This window comes from Tinamus guttatus, unplaced genomic scaffold (assembly GCF_059628265.1).
Source record: "Tinamus guttatus ecotype Peru unplaced genomic scaffold, ASM5962826v1 Tinamus_guttatus_pri_ptg000211l, whole genome shotgun sequence".
In the NCBI taxonomy this organism is placed as follows: Eukaryota; Metazoa; Chordata; class Aves; order Tinamiformes; family Tinamidae; genus Tinamus; species Tinamus guttatus.
Genome location: NW_028288745.1, coordinates 1,874,973 through 1,896,016, shown reverse-complemented (window position 1 = coordinate 1,896,016; position 21,044 = coordinate 1,874,973). Strand labels below are relative to the sequence as shown.

The window sequence follows — 21,044 nt, the reverse complement described above, 5'->3', positions numbered from 1 at the left end:
GTTTTCAAGCATAACTACTGCCTGTGGCACAGCAAGAAAATACTCAAAGAAATAAAATCCAAGGTTAGCCTGAAACCTGGATAGAAGATTGCGGCAGCGCATGACGGGAATGTGGCAGCCATAGCGCACCATCATTATGAGAGGAAGAAGGGCATCTTTTATTTATCAGCTATTTTTTTCTGGTATCTTAAAAGATATTTAAGCTAGGATAAGGTGATGGATATATAATTTCTGTGGGAACTCCCTAGGCTGAACAAACCTGCCACAAACACACTGCCAAGGAGGCCGAAGTGGGAGGCAGGCAGCATATGGCACCCGGGGCCCCATTGTTTGGGGCCACTGAATTATTTATAGGCAATTCCCTACCATTCCTCACCAGAACGGCTGCAGAGGGGACGAGGGCCGATTCTCACGGACGCGACCCGCAGCCTTCAGGGAAGGCGGCGGCGGCGACGCCCTCCCCTCCGCGGCCAACGGTCAACGGCCGCCAACGGCCGCCGGCCCCGCCCCGCGCGGCCCCGCCCCTCCCCGTGGCGTTCCGAGCAGGCAGCGCGGCGGCCACCCCGCCCCGGCGCGGGCGGGGTCCTGCGCGCCGCCGCGCCGCGCCGTGATTGGCGCCGGCGCTTGACAACGGCCGCCGCCGCCGCGGAGCGCAGCGCCCGCGCGCGCCGCTCCCGCTCCTGCCGCCGCCGCCGCTGCTCCCCTCGCGCCGCCGCCATCTTCCGCTGACAGCGCCGCCGCTCTGCGGGGCCCCTCAGGTGAGTCCGGGGCGGCGGCGGCGGGGCCTTCCACGCTCGGCGGCCGCGCCCGGAGCCGCCCGCCTTTGTTGTGGCGCCGCCGCTGCCGGTTCACCCCTCGCCGGGCCGTTCTGCGGCCTGGGGACTGCTGGGGCTGAGTCAGGATCGCCGCCTCTCCCGTGTGTGCGGCTCCGTCTGGGGTTTCTCTTTCGCCGTAGCCTGGAAGCCTGGCGTGATTTTGTGTCACCCCTTTGGCATCCGTTGCGCAGGGCGCTCGGTAGCGGCCGTGTGCGGAGCTGACGGGGCCCGCTGCCAGGTCAGGGTTACCCTGGCGGTTTTGATCCCAGCGGTGATTTCTTCAAAAATAAATAAATTCTTGATTAATTAACTTAAAAGTGGTGATGGTGGGGGCAAACCGATGAAGGATTTGTGTGGGGAAGGCCAGTGTGTTAGAGGGCGTTTGTCTTCCATCTGTCAGAGCAGAAGATGGTTTGAACCAGCAGGTTCAGCTCGGCAAGTTTGGCCGAGCTCTTCTGTTAAGCACTTAATACTTTTAATACTTCTAATTGAAGTAATAAATCGTGTAGTCTCTCCCTGTAAAATGGTTGTCAGCAGGTGCCACTAAGTATTGTGGGAGCTGAGTGTAACAGAAACTTGGCCCACGGGTTTTTCTCTCTTTTTTTTTTTTTTTCTTCATTTTGGCGTAGAGCAGCTGAAGATACTGAGGGCACCTTAGAAATGTAGCTGCGTGATAATGATTTTCCTGTGGGGGTCTGTCTTGGCAAAACACCTCGGCCTACCCAGAATCAGTTCTAAATCTACTCTGAGGCAGGCTAAAATGCCAGTGTAATATTTTATGCAAAGCAATCAGTTCTTTAAATATGTATTACTTTTTCACAGTAGTGTGTCTTTTTTTCTGCATAATAATTTACCCAGATGATGAGAATATAGGCATGCACTGCAAATGCCATTGAAGTTGGCCAGCCACAACTTTTGGTCAGGTGTTACTTCTCCCTTTGAACATATTCCTAGTCTCTGGGATTATGATCCTTTAGATTTGAGATATCATTTTTCTGGCTTGTATTTTTGACTAGTAAGAGGTTGAAACTGCTTGCCCAAGTTTGTATGCTACTTGCAGATGTTTCATTCAAATAAAACATTTCAGAATTTCAGGATTTATTGATATTCCAGGATACGAGGCTTTACTTTAACTTTTTATTATATTAATACATACATATTTTTTTTCCTATCATTTTTTAAGGTAATGCAGAGGGGAAATTTCACAAAACATTTCTGGTTTACCAACACTCCTCATGTAACAGTAACTTTACATACCCAACAGTATATTTACTTTTTAAAAGACAGACTGTTTTCTATATTTATATTTACCATGATACCAATTGTGGGAGGATTCTTACTTTATCCTGTTCTTGTTCACAATTTGGTGCTAAGAACAAACCATAAATCAACTTCTCTCTGTAATGGAAAATATGGGAACAGAGAGCCTGTGTTTCAAAGAGCTTGCAGCCGCAATGACAGCACATAGCTAAACCTAACGTTCCTTTTCTCTGCTTAATGGGAAGAAAGTTTTTCTCGATGTGGGCTTATTAGGAGGAAAATGAATAGGGGAAAGATTGGTAGGAGGGTGTGTCTGGCAGAAGGGAGGATGGCAGGTCTGGAGAAAGGCTGTTGTGAAAAGGTCCAATAAGGGAAAAAAGGCTGCAACAAAAAATGTATCGGTAGAAGGCACAGGAATTTTAAGCATTTATTTTCATTTGTTTTTATTTATATCTCAAGCTAATGTTATGCTTCGGTTATTCTTGAGTATTAGTGCTTGAGCTGATCAAATCATGACGTTATGTACCATATGGGCTGACAGAAAGCAATATAGTAGGACGGGCCAAAGATGCAGCTTGAGCTCTAATCTACAGTTTTCTGCTGTTCTCTATTTTTTTTATATATATATATCACCAAATGTCAGAAACTGATATGCTTCATAAGGTGTGATGTGTAAATTTATGTATATTTATGATTTCATTATACTGTTAGTGCTGCTTATTATTTTGACGGGATAATGCTAATGAGAAAAATCTGAGCTTATCATTCTGGAAAGTCTTCAGTTAAATGAAAAGCTTATTTAGTAGGCTTACTGTTCGCTTCGAACCCTTGTCCAAGGGGAATGCTGCTCTGACAGCAATGAGTGTCAAGTATTTTCATAATATTGTTAACTTATGAGCTACCAGTATATTTAAAATCTCTAAAGCTATAATGGGGCATGTAAGCTAACCACTTCTAGCAGTTGCTAAATCTTTTACTTAATATAGTTACTCTTAAGTGTATTCTTAAGCAAAGTACTGAATATTATACTCATTATTTTAATCAATACAATATATAAATATTTAATGCTAACACAGTCTTGGAGTATGTAGGGTGACGTGGGCCATTTCATGTAGCACAAGTAGGTCCATGTTGTTCCAAATAAGAACAAAATGAACTGGGCTGCGAATTGAATGCTTTTCTACCTAAATGCTTGGGGAAAAAATTACTTGGGAAAAGTTGGCCTACCGCTAAATGAGGAAGATGGAAAATTTAGCGTTTCAGATGCTGTAATACAAAAAAACCTATTAATGTCTTTTACTGTGTGTGTCTGTTGAAGTTCAGTAGCATAGGTTATTATGAACATGTGTTTCTTTTCCCTTTGTATCTGCCAAATGTTTAATCTGTTTATTAATCCTTTATGATTTTTTTTGGTTACTCAGACTTATTACATCTATTCTTTGATTTCTTATTACCATTTTCTTTGCTTCTTCTCAAATAAGAAATAAACAGATAGTTCATGGATTCCCATTTTCCAAACTGGAAGTATACAGAGGTTGCATTGTCTCTTCAGAGTTTTTGGGAGCTGCATTCTCTTCAACTCGGTGTCTTTCAGTTTCTTACTTGTTAGCTTTCCACACAAGTAAATGAGAAATTAAGATAAATAAGAAGTATTTTCCTTTTGCTTTTTTAATTAAAAAGAGAAGGCACTAGAGTAAATACAGCTTCTTACAGTGCATGTTTTGTTCTGTATGGTAATCTCCTTTGCTTTTGAACACGTTGTCATCCATGTTTTATTTTGCTATTTCTTGTTTCTGGGATATTGCTTCCTGCTGAGATTCGTCGTTCATTTTGTCATCTTTTTCTATTCATTTATGCTACTGTCGAGGCTGTGGCCTGTCCCACCTGTGTGTTCCCACTTTGCCTTGCTGCTGACTTGAGAGATCACTAAAACATTGAGATATTTTGCTGCATTTATGGTAGAAAAATTAGCCCAAAGGAAAAGGTATTTAGTGCTAAGGAAGGGACAGGAACATGCAGCCTGAGGAAGATGAACGGATGTGACTCCAGCAGATAGTGGTTAAAATGACTTAGGCTGTCCTGGAATCGCAGCCTTGGATTCCCTATAAAACATGCCAACAGAAATGGTGTGTCTTAATTGTGGCTTCATAACCAACCATTCAAAAATTAGATTTCTAACTTTATCTGTTTGACTTTTGCTACAATATTCCGTTCTGTAAAAACAGTATTCAGTTATTTTTAACCAAACATTAAGTAAGATACTGACCATGGGTGTGTGGTGTGTGTGTTTGTTTGTTTGTTTTGTTTTGTTTTTCTTTCTAGGCTGCCATCATGACGGCTGAAGAAACCGTGAATGTTAAAGAAGCTGAAATAATTAAATTAATACTAGATTTTCTGAACTCAAGGAAACTTCACATCAGTATGCTGGCACTTGAGAAAGAAAGTGGAGTAATTAATGGCCTCTTCTCAGATGACATGCTTTTTCTAAGGTAAGACTCCTTTATCCAGTGCTTAATGCAGTTGGATTATGTTTTCATGGGCCGCTGAGTGTCTCTAAAAGAGGAGGTCTTATATTCTCATCCTACCGTGCTTCTTCCTGGCCCCAGTTACAAGATCCAGCCCTGTTCCTTGTTCCAGTTCAGAATTTAATGAAGGTAACTGTGCATAAAGACAAGTTAGGAGTTATTTTTTTTTTGTTTGTGTGCTTTTTGGCAAGCATGTTCACAAATTGAAGTGGAGGGGCTAGGGACCTTGTGCTAGTGTCAGCACAAGGTAAGTCAAGAAGAAAACATGTGAGCAGAAATAGGAGGGGAGAGCAAAATCTTTGTTCTGACAGCGGCTGTCTGTTACATCTGCTCACCTTGTGCTATGGAGTGTGTAGATTAGAGACTTCTAAAACAGTCAAAATATTTCAACAATATTTAAGTACAGAGATGTAGGATCTGCACTTCAAGATCATGCTTAGTTGATATTTATAAAGTAGTTCCAGCAGTTCCATGAGTTCAATAATATCTGTTCAATTTGTACAAGTACCCTGTAGAACTCTTCGTACTTCCAGGTTTGCTTTCATTCTGTAAGTTGTCTCTACTGAATCAACATATTTCATTATTCCTCTTGTAAGTAAGACTTTAAAAAAATATAGATCAGTAGATAGATAAAGCAGGAAACCCAAGACTGTTTTGTCCTTTTTGATGTCCTTACCTTTAAGATTAACTTTTCAAAGCGGGTTAATCTATTGTATATTTTAAGTGCCTGCCTGTCTGTGCTTGTTTAGAAAGAAAGAAAATGTTTCTGTCCGGGGAAACTAAGAGTGACTTTTCTCTATTAATAGGCAGTTGATTCTTGACGGTCAGTGGGATGAGGTTCTCCAGTTTATCCAGCCTCTTGAATGTATGGAGAAATTCGACAAGAAAAGGTAAATTAGAATGTATGTCAGATTTCAATTTTTTTGTGAGCTGTTGTGGGGGAGGAAAAAAAAAAGTATTTCTAAGTACTGGGTATGCAAGCAGTTCACTTACAAGCAGAACTTGTAAAACTTCTAATTTATTTTGCATTTTTGACCCTATTTGGAATTCTGAATGTGTGCTTTTTGTGTTTAATTTATGAAAAATTTATACAATGAATTTGTAATGAATTTTCATTTGCCATGCATTTAGGACTATCATGTATGTTTTATTGCTTTTATAAACAGAATTATGACCAAGTAGCCAGTTACATAGTAAGTTATTTTTAAATATTTTTATGAGCCTTCTAATATTTTTAGCAATATTTCTGAAAGCAATAATTGAAAAATCATTCCTGTTAAGAACATTACTGTTGCCCCTAGTTTGTTACAATTTGAGATTAGGGCTCCTTGTTAACTGCAGCTTGTATACCTAACTCAAAAACTAACTGGAAAGTGTGCTGTTTGTATTTCTAAGAATATTTGGCTACTGAATCAATCAGTCTTATATTTTTCACTTCGTACCTGCAGATTTCGTTATATTATAATGAAGCAGAAGTTCTTGGAAGCCTTATGCGTCAACAATGCGATGTCAGCAGCAGATGAGCCTCAGCATGTAAGATTTTCTTTGTTTGGGGATTTTTTGTCTGGCCAGAAGCCTCTGAAATACTCTAATTAAAGGCATAACGGAATCTCTCAAGCATTTTGGCTGTTACCGGGCAATTTAGAAAGAATAATTGCTCTCCTTTGGAAATGAATGTGATTACCAGGTCTCATGTTAAGTTGCACATAAAGTTGTTTGAAACTTAGCAACATAGGCTAGTGGCCATAAGGCGTCTTCATGATCCTGAAATTTGCTTCAGCCCATAACATGAAAGGCCAGCAATCTTTTCTTTTATTCAGAAGGGCATAGAAGTAAACCTCAGAATTGCACCTGTCATGATCAGGTGCAAATATAGGATTTCATTTGAACTAACATTAAACTTTACATTTCCATCTCTCCAGTTGATAAAGAATGCTGGCTTTTGTTTCTTTGAAGGGAACAGAGGTGGTCATAAAGATCTTAGTTAAACGTGCAAGCAGCAGGAGCTGTATACTTTGCTTTTTGTTATGGAAAAAGACTGAATTGTTAAATCAGTCTGCAGCATGAAAAGGCTTGCGGATTGTGAGCTGTTTTCTATTTGTGTTCATAGCATGGGAATCTTAAATTGCTAGCACAAAAGCTTTGTGAAATTTGAGACAAAAACCCCAGTGTTCTTCAAACATTTTTTCTTTTGTTAGTTTGTTGGTTTGTTTGTAAAACAAAATTATAATCCTCTATCCCATTATCCATGCATTATCTTCCAGGGTATTCACTTAACAGTATAGAGAAAGCTAACAGTAAGCCTTTATTTAAAGTTGCAAGGTGAAAGTATGCTTGTTATCTGATGAGTTCAACTGCATGCAGTTCTAGATCGTAGCACAGAAAAGATTCAGTTATGCATTTTTTTGAACATTGAACACTTCCAAATATGTCGGCATATTAATCTAATAGTGGATGACAAGCTACTGCATTGTACATATGCTCAGAAATATGGTTGGAGTTTTTTGTTATTCACTAGGTCTTTAACTAAAAAATACAAATTGTTTTTAACATTGTTCTAGGCTTTTAGCTTTCAACAAACTTTCTATTGAAAAAAGATTAAATATTAATTTTATAATTAAATATTAAAACAATTCTTATGTTCATTTGGAGGTCTGCTCTTCTGAGATCAATTTAAAAACATGATTGAGGAATAGGAAACTTAAGTATAAAAGACAGCTTATGACTGTGTTTATGACCAAAGAGTAGAGGAATATGGAGGTCATCTTAGAAAAAAAGTCAAAGTCATTCAGGAATTTGGCTCTGAAACTGCTGACACAAAAACCCTATTCCTGACTCTATAGTGTGTGCTGTTCTAATTAAAATACAAACAACAATGCTAATAAGGAAAAAATATTGGGGAAATGTTGCTGCTGCTTTTTCTTCACCTAACCTTTATTGTAGAAAAATGTGTGCTATAAATTACTCTTAACATTACTATTTCTGCAGCTGGAATTTACAATGCGAGAGGCTGTACAGTGCCTACATGCGCTGGAAGAATATTGTCCCTCGAAGGAAGACTACAGCAAACTGTGCTTGCTGCTCACGCTGCCTCGCTTGACCAACCACGCGGAGTTCAAGGACTGGAACCCCAGCACCGCGCGCGTGCACTGCTTTGAAGAAGCTTGTGTCATGGTGGCAGAGTTTATTCCTGCCGATAGGAAGCTGAGCGAGGCTGGCTTTAAAGCAAGTAGCAATCGCCTGTTTCAGCTTGTGATGAAGGGCCTGCTCTATGAATGTTGTGTGGAGTTCTGTCAGAGTAAAGCAACAGGAGAAGAAATCACAGAAAGTGAAGTATTGCTGGGCATTGATCTCCTATGTGGCAATGGGTGTGATGACCTGGACCTTAGCTTACTATCGTGGCTGCAGAATCTGCCTGCTACTGTTTTTTCTTGTGCTTTTGAACAAAAGATGCTTAATATTCATGTTGACAAACTCCTCAAGCCCACAAAAGCTGCATATGCTGATCTTTTGACGCCTCTTATCAGCAAACTATCTCCTTATCCATCATCCCCAATGAGACGGCCTCAGTCAGCGGATGCCTACATGACCCGCTCCTTAAACCCTGCCTTAGATGGGCTGTCGTGTGGATTAACAAACCATGATAAGCGAATCACAGACCTTGGGACCAAAACTTCTCCAATGTCGCACTCCTTTGCCAATTTCCATTACCCAGGAGTACAGAATCTTAGCCGAAGTCTCATGCTTGAGAATACTGAATGTCATAGTATTTTTGAAGAGTCACCTGAACGGTGAGTCATCATTGGTTTATTTTTGTGTTGGCCCTGTGTTAGGTTTTGTATTCATGGGTTCTCTGGTGTACTGTCACTTCATTGATGGAAACACAATTCGATTGTTTAACCTCTGTTGTAATTAATACTCATTAGATGAGGATTTTCCTTCCCTGTACTTTTAGGATGAAAATTCTTTATAGAGTTGGTCTTGAGCCTTAAGGATTGCCTTGGGACTTTCTCACAGAAATTGCAGAAATTTGAAATCCTGACATAAAATAAAAATATGCTCTGAAATTTAATTACTGTATTTTTTCATTTCTGATAATTAATTTAAGTCCATGAAACAGATTTCTTCCTTTCCCATTTCATTCTGTCCTCAGTGCTTGAAAAGAGCATTTGCACTTTTTTGTTTTTATTTGGTATGTGGGTCAAAAGTAGAGGGTGGGTATGAAGAAAAAGAAAATTGACTAAAAATATTCCTAATGAAGTCAGTAGAAATGACTGTATTAAATCTGCAGCATTCATCTATCACATTGCTGAAATAGTTCAGTTCAAACATTTTTTTACTTATTACCAAATAATACCTGGACAAGCCTCATGTTTTTATTTTATATATAGGAGTTCTAGTTAGTTATGATAATGCTGAATGGCGTAACTTTATTTAATAATAGGTGTACTACAAAATAGAGCTTTCTTCTTCCTTGAGAACTAAAGCCCTTACTCAAACTTTGTTCTTTTTAACTTTAAACCTTCTGAGAGAAAGGCTCAGATTACAGGGAGAAAAGAGGTACATGATCATATTTTTGCTTGGCATGTATTAGTTAGTGCCTCTCTCCCTATGTAATTGATTTATCAGTGCCTCTCCAGAAAAAAATACCAGCTTTTTTGACTCTTACAGAACCAGGAGGGTCACTAGCACTGTGCTTGGAAGTGCTGGCCAGCAGATAGGACATGTTTAGAGCTCTGGGGCTTTAATCCTGGACAATGTTGGTAACATTGTTAGCTTTGCCCTCAGGCCTGTTCTGTAATTAAGAGCATTGAGATTAAGAGCAGTTGTAGCTACTCAACAATAAGGGAAACAAATGCCATTGTAGAGATGTCAGTTCATCTATAATAATGGACATTTTGTGCTGCTGTGTGTCGAGATGAATGCGTATCTTCAAATGAACTGTTTTGTTTATGTCTTATTGACTCTCTTTAAATCTCTTATTTATATAATATATATATATATATATTTCCCCCCCGCCCTCCACCCCTTTCACAACTGGAGCTGATGTTTGATAGGCTAGGTTTTACAGAGTTACTTCTGGGGTCATGCATGTGGTTTGTTTGTTTGTTGTCTGGGGCCTTTTTTTTTTTTTTTTTTTTTTTTTTAAGTATTTATTGAAAGTATTAATGTATCATTAATTTGGTCATCTGTATGTATAAGCCTCAACATTTTAGCACAGGGACAAATGTTAAAACTGATTCTTGAAAGTAAAATATTGGATTTTTCTATTTGCTTTTGCAGTTCTGATATACTAGAAAAAATCTGCAAAATTAAGTAGTATTAACTTGGGGGCTAATTAAAGAAATGGTCAATTGTTGCACTGTTTTGCATACTCTTTGGGCATTTGCATGTAATCTTAAATATGGCTGATAAATCTTAGCACGTTTCTAGAGAATTATAAACTTACATGAAACTTTCAAACCAGGTTAAAAGGCTAGACAGTGTTCAAGAAGGCATTACGCTTTGAGAAAAAGTCCAACGTCAGTGTGATTGTATATCCACATTCAGTGGTGGAGTTGCAAGGGTAGAAGCTGGAAAGCAGAGCTGTAGGCAAGTCTGTCCAATGCTTCCTATTACACATGACTTAGATATGGTATTTCTGTTAGATTTTATTCAGCAACTGCTTGTTACTTAATTTAGTCAGTAGTTATGTATCCTAATGTACAGACATACCCAAAAAGTTCAAAATAACTTCTTAAAGGTTACTAAGTAAAGAGGACTTTGTAAGCTGACAGAACTATAGATAGGAGTCCAAGGTTTTCAATGTGTTCTGCATATTTACTGCCTGTGAAAGCAATTTTGGAAAAGATTCATGTGGAAATACTTCTTTCACAATTCATTATATAAGAATAGCAAAACAGATTTGAATGTTATTCTGTGTAGTGTTTTATGCACATAACTTTCTCAAGCATAGGACAGCTTGAATAATTTATTTGTATGAAGATACGTATTTCAAGAATAAATGTATAAAACAGGAATTTAGATATCCGACAATGTTAAGACTTTCTGGAAAGCATGAGGATAAAGCATGCCAACTCTATTTTTTAGTGTTATCCATTACAAGTATTTTTCTTAAGCCTCTTTAGCTTTATGTTACTTAATTGGTGTGCACACGTAGGTTATCAAAATTTTCGCAAGAATGTTATCTTTCTCTACATATCAGGGGTCTTAATTTTTTCTGGTATAAACTTCTTTTGTTTTCCATGTTACTGCAAGCAGTGATACTCCTGTGGAGCCACAGAATCCCATCAGCAGTGAGACTTTGTGCCAGAGCTCAGTTCCAGAAAATGAACCAGTTAATGGAGCACAGAATCAAGCATCAGCCAAGCAAGAGAAAAATGAGGTAGTGGTTATTTAGTTAAAAATAATGAGGCCCTTTGAGCTGCTCTGTTCTAAATACATTTCATAACTAGTATTTTTTGTGTTGAGAACTCCATGCACGACAATGGGACAATTTGCACAACAAATCTCTCTCTTTCTATAGCGAAAATATCTTATGTTTTTTGTAAGAAGCTACTGTTTTTATTAGGTGAAGTTCTGCTGTCCTTTGACTTTATAATACAGCTGATGAGTGTGCACTCTTCACATCAGCAATGTAACTAAACTATTGTACACACTAATAAAATGATCTGTGGTACCCAAAGCTACTAGGAATGTTAGATTAAACAGTGCTCAAGAATGTTAGATTAAACAGTGTTTAATATTTTAATGAGCAATTCAGCATCTAGCCTGCTGTTTCGGTGTTCACAAAGTTTCACAGCCTTCTGATATAATTCTTGTCTAGAACAGTGAGAAATGAAAATAAAGTAATTTCCTAGTTGAATATGTCTTTTTCTATTCAGAGTACAATAGCGAAAACAGTTCCCAGATTCTTATTTGAAAGAAGAGTCCGATTTAAGTTGTGTTGCGTGTGTTTCTTCCTCTCCCTGCGCTGGTAGACTTTTGGAAAGAGCTATTAAAGCTTGAAAAACGTAATGCCTTGGCCAGCCTAGCTTATGAATGAGTCAGAGTTTCTGAAGGCAACAGATGATCACAAAGGAGGTTTGTGGCCTCTGTGCTGTGCTATTCCCCTGAACAGCAATATAGGAAAGTGAAATAACAGTTCAGTAGGAAGCTATGAAAATGGATACTTACTCTTTTCCCTTTCCACAGTTTTAAATATCTGCTGCTTAATTTGATAATGCTGAATTATGTTATCCGGATATTTGTGCTAAATATTTCAGTGGTGAAATAACATATGTTATGTGGTTTCTTTGGTTTGCAACCTCCAGTTTGTGACTTTTTTTTCTTAAGTAAACTTTGTCTTGGCTTATGACATCGATACGGTGCTGAAAACCAGTCTAGTCTTGACAGAGCTCTTCTCTTGCAGACCCTAGATACTCGCATGAGGCAATGAGGCATTCTGAAGGATTAACATAAGGGGAGTCAAGGACTTTGCTGAGGAACTCTGGTACTGCAGTGTTGAGTACATGGATTGGGAGTAAGGGAAGAAAGGAAAGAGCTTGAGCTGCTCCTGGGACAGAACAGGTTTCAAAAGGCAGAAAAGCAGAGGCAAAATTTATGGGGTGAATGAGAAAGACACTGTGCTGTAGATAAAGCTGGCCAGACTGAAATACACAAAGGGAAAAAAATGCATTCCCTTGTCCAGCTTCATCCTGTTTCACTTTCACGTCTTCATGGTGTATCTGTAAGATTTTGTTCCCTTGTGTAACTTTATTTCCACACTTACCCTGGAGGGATGAATTGAGAAGCCAGAATTGTTACAAAATAGAGTATTGGGAATGGAGTATATATTTAGGCTTAGGTGTTGGGGTTTTTATAGAGTATGCCTATTATGCTTAATGGTCAGTGATCTCAGTAGAGTACTCAAGAGTATTGCTGTTACCAAGACTAAAGGATTTGAGCATTGGATGCAATTGCAAGAAACAGTATCAGCTATAGGAGGAAGGATAGGCTGGAATATAGCAGTTGTTTATAGGAGCATGAGCTGATGATTGGGGTTACGTCCTTGAAAGATGCAGAATATGTCCTGGACTTCTTAAGATAACTTTGAAGGTTTTATGATACAATATTCTACTTGGGAAACCTGAGGAATAGCCTCTTAAAAATGTAGCTGCACTACTAATATTTTAAAAAGTTATAGTGTCAAGGAATCCTAAATCATAATTTAAATGATTTTTATTTAGAAGACATGCTAAGGCTAGCAGTTAGGAAGAAAGATCTTGCCTGTGAAATGCATGGCCTAATACAAAGAAGTCGTTTCTCTTATTATTATCTTCCAATCTCCTATTTTGTCTTTTCTGATGTTCAGTAATACTCCAGAAGGTTTCATGGCAAAAGCATTCTCCCCTTCAATTAGGCACAAAGGACGGAATACTTTACCAGTGAATAACAATCTGGGAGTGATTTCCTTGTCTTAAAATGTAAATTGAAAGTGATTTTGAGAAAAAATAAAAGCATTCTTCGTCAATGAAGAGTGCTGGGCTTTTGATTCTCATATTAAAATAGTGAACCACAGGATGAGTATTTAGGTTAAATACTATCTAACCTAGATAATTTTCATCTCTCTTAAGCTTCGTGATTCAACAGAGCAGTTTCAGGAATATTATAGACAAAGACTACGTTACCAGCAGCACTTAGAACAGAAAGAGCAACAGCGACAGTTATACCAGCAAATGTTGTTGGAAGGAGGTGTAAACCAAGAAGATGGAGCTGACCAGCAGCAGAACCTTACTGAACAGTTTCTTAACAGGTTGGGGGGTTTTGTTGCTTCTCCTTCTACCCAGCCCCATCCCTCTTCAAGTTCTCCTATTAACTGTTGGTCTTCTGTTGTCCTTAGATCTATTCAGAAGCTAGGAGAGTTAAACATAGGTATGGACAATCTCGGAAACGATGTGCAGACACTCAGCCAGCAATGTAACGGGAGCAAAGGGAACGTACCCACCAACCTAGCAAGCAACTTAACATCATCCCCCTTGGATGCTAGTCAGAGGATAACAGCCGACGGCCAAAATGTGAACACAAGCACTCCTCGAAAGCGCGGGTCAGCTAACCAGATACCCTTTCCTGAAGAGTCACCTGTACAGGTGAATCAAATGTAAGTTATCTGAGCCTCTTTAGAACTGGAATGCTAGCACTGTGGAGGTAGCTGTTTGTTGTTCTTTTTAGCTATCAAATAAATTTGTCTTTGTGGATATTTTCTGAGCAACAATGATTATGAGATATCTTTACGCCAATTATATAGTGGCTTTTGATAGTACCAGTAAGGGAACAGGTAATTGTTATGGTTAAAGTTGCATGCTTTATACTATTTCAATCGTCTTATTTCATCTTGCACAGTTTTTATTTTGTGTTCTACTAAATTCTTAAAAGCCTCTTAGATCACATTAAGTAAATTAAGTCGGAGCAGGACAGAGTTGGCAACTACATTTCTATATGTATTATCTAAACCTGTTGCCAACCTGAAAGAAACAACCATATTTTATTCCATAACAAAAGTGTATGAGTGTGTGTGTATATATATGTGTGTGTATATATATATATATATATATACATGCATTTATCTATGTATAAGTTATTCTCTTTGTACTTATTTTAATTAGTTAAAATAGTTTACTAGTAAAGAATGAAACATCTGTAACACTTGTCCATGTAAATTAGTATGACCTAAACTGTAAGTTTAGTCCAAAAATACCCTCATAAACATACCTATCTTATCTTTTTCTGTCTTGTTTTGAATTTTAATTTTCCACCAACTCAAAACAGTGTACCGGATCATTCTGTCACTCAGCCACAGCTGGAAGATTCTTCAGCGAATCTCTCCAGGACAAGAGGCGATGAGGTGAGATTTCTCCATGTCACTTGCTGTATGTTCTCAGCAGGTTCAAGCATGTGCATACTTTCAGCGTTAATAGACATTTGAATGAATTTTGGATGCTTGATTACCCATAGCATCAGAATCGTGGGAAGGGACCTCTGTACTCAGGCCAAAGTGCCTGCTGATGAGTGATAGAAGAGTCAGTTACAGCAAATACCTCAGGGTAGCACTGAACTGGGTTTTGAGTCTCTCAGTTGTCTTATTGGGGCCCTTTGCTAGACTTGTTCTAATGTATCTGTGTCTCCATTGCACTGGCAAGCCTGGCACTGACCATAGGACTCCAGATGTTCAGACTTAATAGCAAAAACCACACTCAAATTGCCTGAACCTTTTTTTTTTTATCTTCTCTCATGTGCATCTTGCATAAAGCTTTTTCTGATTAGAGTTTTTATTCCTTTGACTAAGTCCTTGCCATTTCTTCTGAGTCTGCCCCTCCATCTTATTAGACAGTTTACTGATTGATCTAGTAAAGTAGAATTTTCAGTATTTTAAGGTAGAATTAATCAGTAGATAGTTGTGCATTGTGTAATAGTACTTCTGTTTGTGAATGAACTGGGATCTACAAGACTTGTATAAGCTGTTATCAATAATCGAATCTTATTTATTTGCTACTGCACTACTTAAGTTCTTAAGTACAAATTGGACATTTATCTGTATTTAATTCAATTGTCGTTTTTTACAGGACGACAAGTCAAAAAAGCAGTTCATTTGCATTAATACTCTAGAAGACACACAAGCTGTCAGAGCTGTAGCCTTTCATCCCAGCGGGAGTCTGTATGCCGTTGGCTCCAATTCCAAAACTCTGAGAGTATGTGCCTACCCAGAAGTCATAGACCCAAGGTAAGAAAGCTGGTACGAGCACTTGTTTTTCTGTTTGATATTGTCCTTCCTGCTCTGGCCTTAGGTCAATGTGTTTTATACTTTTATTTTTGTTGTTGTGCATACATAGTAGAATGCTGGCTTGGGAAACCCCCACTGTCCAAACAAAAAAATAAAATAAGATGGAGCTGCTGAAGAATTTGTCTGGCTTGTTTCTGCTCTCTTCCTCTACTGCCCAGGTGCCTTGCCTTTCCTTGTACCCCGCTTATCCTTCCTTATCTCAAAACTTACTTCTGTATCATTTCTGTCTGTGGTTTTTCTGTTTTGTTTATATATATATGTACTGTGATGGAACTGACTTTTGCATCTCCTGTTGCAAAAGTGAAGGAAGAAAGCTTATGTCAGTCACCAGGCCAGCACAAATTTTGCTTTGAGCTGCGGTTTCTGGTAGAAAGACAGACTTGACAGTAGAGATATCTTCAACTGCCACAATAAGATTTGCCAGTGCGTATCTGCCAGCTGCCATTGCTGGCACTGTGAATACTGTTTTCCTGATGCTTTCATCCCTTCAAAACAAAAAGGGCTATGGTTTATTATGCACCTGATGTTTTTGTTTCACCTTTTTTTTTTTCTTGGAGGGGGAGAAAAATTCTCTTGTCCCCCACCTTGGAAGTAAATATTGCCTTCTCAATAATTATCTCTGAGTTTCTGCTCCAGTTTTGTTATCTCCTTTGAGTTGCAGGGGGAATACAGAACTTTACAAATTCAGGAGGAGTTAGAAGTATGCCAGTTAACCAGTACTGGGGCCCTTTCTTCTTCCACTGAAGAAACGGGATAGAAGATCCTCATTTGTCTTCAATTGCATCTCTTCTCGATGCAGAGTATTACTTCATGTTATCTAAAACAACAGAAAAAAATGCACTTCCATTTTAAACTACATAATTTTCCTTACAAATAAAAAGGAAAACCATATAATTTTTCCCTTGTTTTCTTTTTGCAGTGCTTACAATACTCCTAAACAACCAGTGGTTCGTTTCAAAAGGAACAAGCACCATAAAGGATCAATTTACTGTGTGGCCTGGAGTCCCTGTGGACAGTTGTTGGCTACTGGTTCAAATGATAAATATGTGAAAGTACTGCCTTTTAATGCGGAAACTTGTAATGCAACAGGTAGTGTGTGTATATATTTAGTTTTAAGAATGCTTTTGGAAATATTTGTATAATTAGCTGAAAACATTCCAAGTATGTTGACTTTCTTTTGGTAGATTCCTCATAGAAGAGGAAACAACTACATGTTTTACCTGATTATCAGTTGTCAGCGACAATATATTTTCATTTCCATCTTACCGTCATTTTCTCTTCCACCTAAAAGAAATCTGAGGCTCCTTATCCAGAAAATGCTATCTTACAGTCCCAGCCCTCCTAAAAGATAGCATAAGTATGGCTCTTAGTTTTTCTGGTTTGGACTTGGACTATCTCACCCTATGCATTTCTGTGTTTCCAATGTTCCTCGGCAGAGAAAGGCTTTTAGGTCTGGTGATTTACCATCTATTCTATATATCGTGGCTGGAACTGGCTGCGGAGATGGTCTGTATATGTTTTGCACAGCATGAGGAATTGCAGGAAGCTCAAGCATGTTCAATGAAAATAAAATTTGAGAAGATTTTTATTTGCAGTCTAGTAACTGAAATGGTATCTTCTATGGGAAGTATAAAGCAGTGTATGCCCACTCTTGTCTATGAAATTCTACATTATAACGGCTTTAAAGATTGTAGTGCTAACTGTGCAAAATAAGGTATGCCTTTTTTAGTGGGTTTTTTTTTTCTTTTTAATTATTATTATTATAGGACCAGATCTGGAATTCAGTATGCATGATGGGACAATCAGAGATCTTGCTTTTATGGAGGGTCCAGAAAGTGGCGGTGCTATTTTAATAAGTGCTGGTGCTGGGGACTGTAATATTTACACAACAGATTGTCAGCGAGGACAAGGTCTGCACGCTCTAAGTGGTCATACTGGTATGTATGTTATTGCTTTCTGCCTTGCTTTTTAAATGTATGTTGTTCTTTAACAAGGTTTGTTATAAAAATGTCATATTTATGTGTCCTTTTGGCTTTTTTTCATCCCAAAAGTGACTTCAATTCTTATTGAGTTGTTGAAATATTTTATTTTGATATATGGGCCATTAATTCAATGGGGACATTCCATGCTGCATTCCGAAGAAGACATGAAGCAGAGCATTCCCTTACGCTGTTGGTATTTTGAACTGTACAATATACAGTACATTTCATAGGACTTATCTGTCCAAGTGCATGAACTATCAGAACAAGATTATTTTATTAACGATCCTCAATCAAATACAGAAGTTTCCTTGTTCACAGGTCATATATTAGCACTTTATACGTGGAGTGGTTGGATGATTGCATCTGGATCCCAAGACAAGACTGTAAGATTCTGGGATCTGAGAGTGCCAAGCTGTGTTCGTGTCGTGGGAACAACTTTTCATGGAACAGGTAAGGCTATTGCAATTGTGCTATTGATAGTGCTTACTTAAAAGTATATTTTAAAGATGCCTAAGTAGTGTATTGTGAATATATGTTTTTTACATGACAGAATGAAGAGTTGCCTTTAAAAAGAAAAAAATGATCTCTTCATTTTGTCCTTTTAAAAAAATGACTATTTCTTTACCTTCTGAGTGTAAAATGGGCACTTTCCAGTACTTAGAAATAAAGCCAGCTACCAAGTAGCAGTTTCAAAAGGGAATGGAGAGAAGTTGGTGATACTTAAGTCATCAGTGTCCTCTGTGGAAGTCTGCAGGGGATCTCAAGAACTAGCTGATTATGTTTCTTGAAACAGTCTTTTGTATTTGAAATGTATTTGGCAATAAACTCAAATTAAAAAAAAAAAAAAAAAAGCTCCCTTGCAGGATTCTATGTTGTTTTACATACTTTCTTTCCTATGATGAAATGGTTGGTTTCTTTTCATGCCATGTTAAGAGTGGCTTTGCCGCCACTCCAGCATGGTGGATTCAGCATGGCTTCTTGTGGCTTAAGAGTGCTAGCATAAAACAGCTAAGATAATGGTACATAGGTTTGTACACAATAAACTTAAGGTCAGCATTCTATATTCCCATATAATGTGTTTTCTTGTTGAAAAGAATGTGGGCTATGTAAGCAAATTCAAACTAGTGTTTTTATTTTTCCTTCTCCTAAAGGAAGTGCTGTAGCCTCGGTAGCCGTCGATCCTAGTGGCCGTCTCCTGGCTACGGGACAAGAGGATTCCAGCTGCATGTTGTACGATATCCGAGGAGGGCGAATGGTGCAGAACTATCATCCGCATTCCAGCGACGTGCGTTCCGTTCGCTTCTCCCCGGGGGCTCACTACTTGCTCACAGGATCCTATGATATGAAAATAAAGGTGACAGACTTGCAAGGTAACGTGCCTAGGGGTACTAGATTATTGTTCCTTTTGATGGCTTTAATACTGAAGCTGTAAGAGAATTTGCGTCAGTGCTTAGTTTTTGGTTTAAAAAAATAGTAGAGCTTAAGAGATTTGAAATGTACATAGATGTGATTTTAGTCAGTTAACAATTAACCAGTTGTACTGCTAAGAATGTAGGTTGTTGACTAAATGGTTAGGGAAGGGTTCTGATTATAGTCAATGAACTATATTTACTGCTGTTGACTTCTGATTTGGCCTTTGCTGTCAGGCAGAATTTAGACAATTGACTATATGTATTTCATATTTTTGTGTGTGTGTATATATATATTTTTTAATTGCATCCAGTTACATCTAAAAACCGAAACATCAGGGTCTTGTGCTATGCAGTGCAATTCTGTGTGGATGAGAGTGTGGGGCAGTATGTACTGACGTACAGAAAAATACAGTTTCCAGTTGAACCAACCCTTTTTTTAATGTTAATAGAGTTGACAGTAGCCTTTAAGTTACTATCTCTGAAGTGCAGTTGTGAAGTGCACTTCATAAAGTGAATGCATGTATAATTCTTCCTAAATGAGGAAAAAGAGAATTAGGATGTGATTTCACAAAATAAGTAACTGTTTTTGTTCCTCTGCTGCAGGGGACCTTACGAAGCAACTTCCTCTTATGGTGGTAGGGGAGCACAAGGACAAAGTTATTCAGTGCAGATGGCACACGCAAGACCTTTCCTTCTTGTCGTCTTCTGCAGACAGAACTGTAACCCTCTGGACCTACAACGGTTAGAGTGCAAATATAGGCAACCTATGCAGCTAAAGCACAGAGACATGAGACTACAAACCTGTAAAATAAGTAATAAAATAATAATTAGGCTTTCAGAGAGCAGCAGTTGACCAGGAGAGTGTCTTGCCAAGAGGACAGGCACTTGTCACAGATTTTTCTGATTTCTTGGAGGTCTTGGTGTTTTTAGTATATTCTTTTTGCAGTGCTTTCAGTCTTCCATGTGAACTCATGCTGCTGTGACCTATTGTAGTCTTGTTGCCAAAGTCTGAGAAGAACTCTTATGTTGTCGATGTGCACTCCAAGTAACATGAATGACGTGTTTACAGTTTGGTATTAATTGCATTCCTTGGTCTTTGCTTCAATGACAATTTTATAGAGAAACTTAAGTTGAACAACACTTAATCAAGTCGGTATGTAATTAGTTCCACATACACATAGAAGATAACCATTACTTCTGTTTTTTTCACTTTTATTATACTCGACACTTCTCAACAAAAGATGAAAGTTTATTACGTCTCTACCATGTCAACTTTCTTTAGTAATAAATTCTGAACTTTAAAAGTGACTAGGCAGTAACCACGTGTTGATGATGGTCCATTATATAGTGTGACTTTTTCTTTCTATCTAAACTGGGGGAAATTGTTGCTCTACTTGGTTATATGACTTTTTTTTTTTTCAACCAGCTAACATGTTGGAGGGGAGGGAAAAAGTAAAATACTGGTTTTGCTGTAGCAACATGTTATTTTACTTTTTGAATGCAACAGAATACCTCTGTGTATAATGTACTGTAGAAAAGAGTGGATTGGCAGCAGTTGTCAGAGTGAGCTTAGTGGCTATCAGTTCTCAAATAAAAGGGATACCGTTAACACTATATTACAAACCAGCATGGCTTAAAATGCTATGTCTGCATGATAATTTAAGAATTAAGTCATTTAAATTCCCAATCGAGAAAGCTTATTTTTAATTTTATTTCTTGCACTGTTTATGTATAAGAAGTTGCAGTTTTATTTCTACAAAAAAGTAGAATCTAATGTTTATGTATTGTTATATTTTCATATTGTACAGTTCCTTTTACTTTTTAAACTTAAACATTAGGTTATTTATTTATTTGATTTGCAGTTAAGTTTTGGATTCTCTTGATTTAATAAATTATGTGCACCATAGCAAGCATTTTTAACTATTGTATAAAAGTGGAAAGGTAACTATAGAAGTGTATCTGTGTTAAAATCTCAATAAAGACCTCCACCACCTGCAAGCTGTGGACTCGTTATTTCAGAATCTTATTTTATACTTCCCCAGTGCAGGTCTGATGCTTCAAAATGTGTATATGTAGGTTTTAAGTCTTACTCATATGCCTAGAAAGCTGAAGTCTTGTATCTTTGATAGCATATTTTTGTTTCCTGTTTTGGGGGGTTTTTATTTTGTTTTGATTTTTAATGCTTTGTTTTGCAGAGCTGCAGTGTAGTATTGCAGGTAAGGTCCTAATGC

General features: G+C 38.2%; 1 protein-coding gene across 2 annotated transcripts; it reads left to right on the top strand.

Annotated features, from left to right (window-relative positions):
* Nucleotides 1–696: 696 nt before the first annotated feature.
* Nucleotides 697–20,811, top strand: WDR47 (WD repeat domain 47). Of its 2 annotated transcripts, none has more exons than XM_088524366.1 (15): nucleotides 697–758; nucleotides 4,398–4,564; nucleotides 5,407–5,490; nucleotides 6,049–6,133; nucleotides 7,589–8,391; nucleotides 10,862–10,985; nucleotides 13,216–13,394; nucleotides 13,482–13,739; nucleotides 14,408–14,483; nucleotides 15,202–15,359; nucleotides 16,339–16,508; nucleotides 17,186–17,356; nucleotides 17,720–17,851; nucleotides 18,553–18,771; nucleotides 19,417–20,811. In XM_088524366.1, the coding sequence occupies exons 2-15, from the start codon at nucleotides 4,407–4,409 to the stop codon at nucleotides 19,557–19,559; spliced, it is 2,760 nt and encodes a 919-aa protein (XP_088380492.1). In that variant the 5' UTR covers nucleotides 697–758; nucleotides 4,398–4,406; the 3' UTR covers nucleotides 19,560–20,811. The 2 variants fall into 2 exon arrangements, with proteins under 2 accessions (XP_088380492.1, XP_088380491.1); XM_088524365.1 differs by having other exon boundaries at nucleotides 10,862–10,988.
* Nucleotides 20,812–21,044: the final 233 nt, after the last annotated feature.

Excerpts from the sequence above, each read along its gene's own strand:
- WDR47 (XM_088524365.1), top strand. The coding sequence starts at position 4,407 with ATGACGGCTGAAGAAACCGTGAATGTTAAAGAAGCTGAAATAATTAAA. Across the intron at positions 10,989-13,215 it reads AGCAAGAGAAAAATGAGGTA|CTTCGTGATTCAACAGAGCA; the intron begins GTGGTTATTTAG and ends ATCTCTCTTAAG. Across the intron at positions 15,360-16,338 it reads CCAGAAGTCATAGACCCAAG|TGCTTACAATACTCCTAAAC; the intron begins GTAAGAAAGCTG and ends TTCTTTTTGCAG.